The following is a 7,322-nucleotide window of genomic DNA, read 5'->3' on the forward strand; positions in this document are numbered from 1 at the left end:
ATTCTTCAGATCACACTACACATCATATAGCAAAATGATGGACTTGTATTACAGTGATTGTTGCAAGCAGCCCTGGGTGTGTAATACTACTGTTAGAGTACAACCGTTCACTTTATAATGCAGTCACTGTTGCAATTAAATTGCATGACATTGTCAAATAACTAGTTTTCTTCTGTGGCCATCACCAGATTCTCACAAAAAAATGGAAAAGAACTTATATTAACAGATATGGTGAAACACGTAGAAGGATTAGAAACATAGCATACCAACTTGGTGTTGTCTTCTTGTTCTGTACAATTCATGTACCACATAAAATTCCGATGCCAAGCTCTCATTGTCTTACTTCAATGTGAATGTATTGTTGGTGGGATTCATTGGTGTCCTGTATTTCATTAAACACTTCCTTGTGTATCATAATATTATTCACTGCATTAAAACATCAAGGAATCTTTCTGTATGTGTAGAATTTAAAATGGCAGATTAACATTACTTTTCAATCTGTCTGTTATTTAAGAACCCTTTAATATTAAACCCTCCATAATGAATTTAACCAGGGAATTAGCCATTAGTAGGTAGTTTGGTCTGTAATTAGTACATGACAGGGACATAATAAAAGGTTAAAATATTATACTAGTGCAATGACTATGTGGATGCTCCTGCTGGTGTGACTTCATGGCCTTCGCAACAATTTCTTTGTGAAGCTCAGGCTGCATTACCTGGCTTCATAGACAGTTACTCTTGTCTGTGTTGGTGATTGGATTGTTTCATCACTGGTTCTATGTAATTACCAGTTGGATGAAGTTCATTAAGTCCAATGGACTGAGATACCACTATTTGTTTATTGTATCATTTGTTGGAAGGTATTATTGAATCAAAGCAATAAAGTCATGCCACAAGATTTGAACAAAACTTCAACTTCCATCTATGTTTCAATTTTGTACAGTGTTCCAAAGATACAAATTACTTGTCAATATTTTTGTAACATGTGACTGTAAAATTCAGTACACTACCCTGATTTCTACAACCCAGAGTTCATGACTGAAGACTTCTGAAGACTCCACATTAACAACTGTCACACAGGCATGTGTTTGAAAACAAGCAACCATAAAACATATTTTTGAGTCCATAAGTGCTTAACACTTTGATGTCCAACCACTCAAAAAAATTTTGGACCCAGGAGACCAACCATTTATACCAACAACTTGAAGTTTTAGTGGCACATTTGCATTTGATACTTCTTGTAAGGGCAATATGCACAAAAAAAGTGTCAAGGTTTATTTTTCATATTTATTTTAGTTCTTTGATAGATTACAAATTTTACAATACTGATGGCAGAAGCTATAATTATCCTTAAAAAGAAAAGTGAGAGACGAGTTCTTGAACAATTTCGCACATAATTGGCTTTTGTATGGAAAAGTCTGGAGTATTCTGGCACGCAGTCAGGACAATAGCAGTTTGTTTGTTTTCTGCATGTTTTGCCAGCAAATTGGCTCAGCATCTCCAAAAAATCTTGGAAGCTCATGTTGGATGCTGCTTTGTCGTGAGATTCACCTGTAAAAAAGCAGAGATTGAGGCAAATAAAACAGAACTAAATTGTAATTAAAGCAGTAGTATCTGTAGCAAGAACATAAGTGGCAAAAAATAGTAGCAGCCTGCAGCTTTCCTTACCTGTATATGAATCTTTTTCAGATTGTTCCCGATTACATATTTCTCCCTCCAATCTAGAACCTTTGAATTCTTTGTATGGAGCTTCCAAAATGTCTTGCTCATTCAACAAATGTGACACATTTGCAACATAATTACAGCAGACTGCAAAATCTCATAAGTACACACATGAAACTCATGACAACATGAGCATGCATGGGCTCAGTCGGTCGTGCAACAACTTTTATGTTCATTATTGTTTCTTTCAAAGTAGTTACAGAGATTGGCAGTAGAAGGCATAAGCATTCATGGGACAGCAAGATGTTTGTACATGGTCTCATATGAAATGAGTCCATACTATATGAATCTGTAGTTTCACAGTGATATGTAGTGATCCAATGTTTCTTGTTAATGGGCTCTGAAAAGAACTGTTTCTGCTATTTAGTTGATATGTCATTGCCATGAGTGCCTCCCGACAAGAAACATACAAGACATATCAGACGACAGCTTCATGACCTGAAAAAGACGGCATCTCCCTCATCAGAGTATGCTTGTCCCTTACCTGTTTCAGACATTGACTCTGGACTGAAGGAACTCAAACCTCTTAAGGCACCTGGGTTCAATGGTATCCATCCAGAATTCCGATCCATATGGGAGGAAAAACTAAGAAATGGCTGGCAGAATTCTTCACTGACATCCTGCTGATTGTTCAACTTCCATTGGAGTTTAAAAAGGCGAAGATAATATCTGTTCTGAAACCTGGCAAACCCAGCAACATGGTAGAAAGCTATCACCCCATTGCCCTACTTAGCTGCTGCTACAAGCTTTTTGAAAGGCTTGTATGTGACAGAAGTAGTAGAGCTATCCTAGAGAATGTTCCACTTGATCAGGCAGGCTTCAGATCAGGGTGTAGCTGCTGCGACGAAGTATTGTCTCTCACATCCTTCACAGTCAGGATACCAAATGAAGCAAAAAACATCTGTGGTGTTTGTTGATGTAACTGCCGCCTTTGACACTGTGTGGAGGGAAGGCCTTACCTATAAATTTTTCCATATCATACCCTGCAGAACAATGGCTCGAGTGATTAACAGCATGCCAAGTGATCGGAAGTTCCACTGGAAGCAACATTAGTAAAGAGAGGAAGCTAAACAATGGATTGCTCCAAGGATCAGTTCTCTCACCATTACTGTTCAATCTATATTTATCTGATCTACTGGACACTTTGTCCAGAAAATTCTGCTATGCCAATGTCCTGGCTCTAGCTGTAAAACACCAGGAAATGAAGACAACAGAAGAGATTCTGACCAATGACCTGTCTGCGTCAGATAATTACTTCAAAATCTGGAGACTCCAACCCTGTGTGAGTAAAACATAAGTGTGTTACTTCCATTTAAATAATCAGTTGGCGAACGTAAAACTGGAAGTAAGTTTCAGAGGCAGAATTCTTCATCATAATTGCAACCCAAAATATCTAGGTGTCATCCTGGGCCATACACTGTGCTTCAAACAACACCTTAACTTAGCTCAGAAGTTGAGGACCCGAAACAACATCCTCCATAAGCTATGCTTAGATGTGGCCACCAGAGTATTAACCACTTTGTCACATCCTCCAGAGTTTGTATTTGTTCTTGTTTAGGTTGAGTAGTGGCAGCAATGGAGTTGTATTGGGCACTTGTGGTGTTGCCAGGAGCCATCATGTGTAGTCCCCAGCCAGAATACCTCACCACCTTTTTTTTGGGAAAGTATATTTCTGAACCTATTGAAAAACAAATTTTGCTTGAACTTATTGTGGTCATGAAACAAAAGTTGTGACTATCTCCCCCATGTAGAAGTAAATCACTATTTCTTTTAGGAAATCTAACAAGTGCCCATTTGGAGTCATATTGTAATCCACCCCCTCCTTCCTACTTCCATTTGTTGTCCACATTAAGGTCTTTTATGAAGATTTGAGAGGAGTGAAGATTACAATAAACTCACTAGTTTACTTAGCTTGTCATATTGAGTTGCCTCCAGTTCTTCTTGTCTAGGGGTTTGATCCTTGAAGCTGAAAAATGTCACATCAGGTCCTCACCATTGGTTTGAGCTAAATAAATCTGAAGATTGTTTTTGCAGCATTTTTTTATTTCTTAAATATATTTTCTCACATTTTAGTATGTCATACAGTATTTTGATTTTTCACATTACCAAAGACGAAATTACATTGTTCGCACAAAAATACATCCGATCAAATCAGATGCATGCTTATAACTCTCTCACTTTGCAGAAAAAACATTATTCCAAAGGGTTTACAACTTTTATTAATAAATGAATTTCTGCCAGTTTTAACTACATTATTAATTTCGATTATTATTTCATAATTGAATCCAGGGGATTGAATCCTAGGATTATATAATTAATAATAGAAATTTTAAGTGTGCCAATAATTTGTAATTTCAAATGTTTCTAAGAAAAATAATTTTAACTGTAGATTCAGAACTAGTACTTATCAATTATTACTTCGAAACTAAAACATTTTATAAAGTAATTCCTTTTAATAAATTTTAGCTTGAAATATAACACACTGTGTATAAAATTTTATGAAAGTTTTCAGAAAACCAAGTGGGGTAAACTGATCTGTCCAAACATTGAAAAATAATACTGGTGTCGACAGCTACTGTTGAGGAAAATGATACTGTTACAATATACAAAACCTGAGAGTTGTTTTAAATGTTGCTTGCAACATGTTTACACTATTTATTTAGTTGTTGGCTGTTTCTATGTATACTGTTCTACATGAAAAATCTCATGGTGGCCTCTGGCTGACTCTAGTTACTGGGAAGGTCTTGCGGTATAATTGTGGTCTCGGCTATGTATTATAACGGAAACATACCAATGCAGTCACGCTAGGTATTTTTAACTAGTGTTACATATTGGTCTGCACATCATCTCTTAACACGCTTGTTTCTGAACTGAAATTCCAAAGAAACAAGGTGTCTTGAAGGGTGTGTTATTTTTAGTGTGTGCCATGAATGTGAAACTCTTTGAATCACGCATAGAATTACAACTATTACATTATTCCTGATGTAACAGTATTAGGAAAAGGATAGTTGTTTATGTAAATGATATGCCCTCTAGTGTTACAGGTAACTCTAAAATATTTCTGTTTGCTGATGACACTAGCTTGGTAATAAAGGATGCTGTGTGCAACATTAGCTCGGTTTCAAATAGTGCAGTAGATGAACTCAGTTCACGGCTTGTAGAAAATAAACTAACGCTAAATCACAGTAAGACTCAGTTTTTACAGTTTCTAACACACAATTCAACAAAACCTGACGTTTTAATTTCAGAGAGTGGGCATATGATTAGTGAAACTGAACAGTTCAGATAGATAGTAAGCTGTCATGGAAAGCCCATGTTCAGGATCTTGTTTAAAGACTTAATACTGCCATTTTTACTATTCGAATGGTGTCAGAAGTGAGTGGTCATTCCAACACGAAAATTAGTCTACTTTGCTTATTTTCATTTGCTATTGTCATATGGTATTATATTTTGGGGTAACTCTTCTCAGTGTAAAAGGATATTTTTGGCTCAGAAACGGGCGGTTCGGGTATGAGTGGTGGTAGTTCACGAACCTCTTGTCAACCTCTGTTCACGAGTCTGGGTATTTTGACATTGGTCTCTCAATATGTTCATTCCTTATTGTCGTTTCTTGTTACCAATATTAGTTTATTCCCAAGAATAAGCAGCTTTCACTCGGTTGATACTCGGCAGAAATCAAGCATGCATTTGGATTGGACTTCCTTAACTCTTGTGCAAAAAGATGTGCAGTATACTGCTGCATCCATTTTCAATAAGCTGCCACTCGAATTAAAAAATCTTAGCAGTAATCCACGCACTTTCAAATCAAAACTGAAGAGTTTCTTCATGGGTCACTCCTTCTATTCTGTCAAGGAGTTCCTTGAAAAATTAAGCTGATTTTTATTGTATTGCTGCTAGTGTTTACTTAAACTTATGGACTGACTTTTTTAAGGTTCATGAACATTTATTTTTATCTGTTATTACGTTTATGTTGTAATTTCATGTACTGACACGTTCCATGACCTTGGAGATTTGCTCCTCAATTTGGTCCTACAGAACTTGACGAGTAAATAAATAAAAAAATAAACAAACATGACCATAGTCTCTGGCAACTGAATTCAGACTACCGCTTCTGTCTTCTGGCTTCCACTGCCTGACACTGTGGTCGTGTGGCTTATTTTATGACAGTATTTTTGAAGTGCCTATCTGCAGCTCGGCATCTCCACTATATGGTGGTTTAGCAACTATCCTTTTCATAATATTAATATTCCTGATGTGATATTTGGTCTTTCTTAAAATGCTCAGTCCTTATGCAGCCATGCAGTGTAGTTCTGATTTTACCTTCATCAGTTTCTGCACCATCTGTCACACCCAAAGATCTGTTGCACAATTATTTTTGCCATGGGTAAGAAAATATCTGTGCTGCGGCATGTGAGCTGTCATCTGTGGTATACTACATGCACTGATATATATCTGGAATTCTGTTTCAAATAGGTTTTGTCATATGAGAACAGGTATTCTATATGTGACACTGATTGCATAATCTGTCCAGTAAGCATTCATAAATATTTGTTCTCTTTTCACATGAAAGGTGTATTGTTAGCAGGTGCACTGAAGGCAGACAGTCTGTGTGTTGGTGTGGCTCGTGTGGGAAGTGACAGCCAGAAAATGGTGGTGTGCTCAATTGAGCAGATGACAGCTGTTGATCTTGGTCCCCCACTACATTCTCTCATCATCTGTTCTGATCAGCTTCACCCACTGGAAGCTGAATATCTGGAGAAACTTGTACCCACTGTCAAACCTGTTACATAAGTTACACAATAAATGGAATTTGTAATTGACTGTTTTGTTTTTATATAATAAATGGAATTTATAATTGACTGTTTTGTTAGATTTCAAGCCACCCTGCTATATAATATGTATTTTTTTACACCTTAGAATGAAGATTTGTTGTTGTATTTGCTTAGTCATTCTCGTCAAATGTCATATGCTACTAAAATCTCATGAATGTTGCAGTTGTTATGTATTTGCTTAAGTATTGTGTTGTGGACATAATGAAATACGTTTATGCTTCAGTGGTTCACTGGGCATTCTAAGCTCAAAACAGATTTGACTGCTGTAAGTGGATTTGAAAGCACAATGATATTGCAGTAAGAAAGTTCAATTTCATCACAACCGGTGTATGCAGCGACTTTGGTATATATAAAAAAAAATGAAAAAGGAGTTCAGAAGTCAGTTGCAGACACAATATGTATTTTACTGCTGGTATAGATTCCAGCTATTGGATCGCTATCCTCAGTGCATCTAAATTAAGCCACACAGATCCATCAAGTTTGTGACAACACGTTACCATATGACTTTCACATGTACATAACCAGATTCACAAGTTATAATCTGGCTTTACGGTATATTGATAATTTTTACTTATGGACCGTCTGACAGCAACTGAATAAAACACAATTTTAGTGCCATACACATTTCGTCTTTATTTTCTGCAAGGCATCATCAGTGGCCTGGAATATGTACATATGTTAGCTATTTTATTTACATTTTTGTCATTGTGCCTATAGGTTATAAACAGTTCTAGTGGTTGGTATTTGCTATTAAGTAGTAATGTTTTG

At 36.5% G+C, this 7,322-nt stretch overlaps 1 protein-coding gene across 3 annotated transcripts in view; it reads left to right on the forward strand.

The window, feature by feature from the left end:
- LOC124612412 (diphthine methyl ester synthase) overlaps nt 1-6,581 on the forward strand; it is an 84,370-nt gene extending 77,789 nt beyond the window's left edge. For 2 of the 3 annotated variants that reach the window (XM_047140608.1, XM_047140606.1), the window contains one exon: nt 6,305-6,581. In XM_047140608.1, the coding sequence (XP_046996564.1) occupies nt 6,305-6,513 (209 nt within the window). In that variant the 3' untranslated portion in view covers nt 6,514-6,581. The remainder of the gene's footprint in view (nt 1-6,304) is intronic. The other variant, XM_047140607.1, reaches the window with a different exon arrangement.
- Nucleotides 6,582-7,322: the final 741 nt, after the last annotated feature.

The sequence above is a fragment of the Schistocerca americana genome, chromosome 4, assembly GCF_021461395.2.
Source record: "Schistocerca americana isolate TAMUIC-IGC-003095 chromosome 4, iqSchAmer2.1, whole genome shotgun sequence".
Taxonomy (NCBI): domain Eukaryota; kingdom Metazoa; phylum Arthropoda; class Insecta; order Orthoptera; family Acrididae; genus Schistocerca; species Schistocerca americana.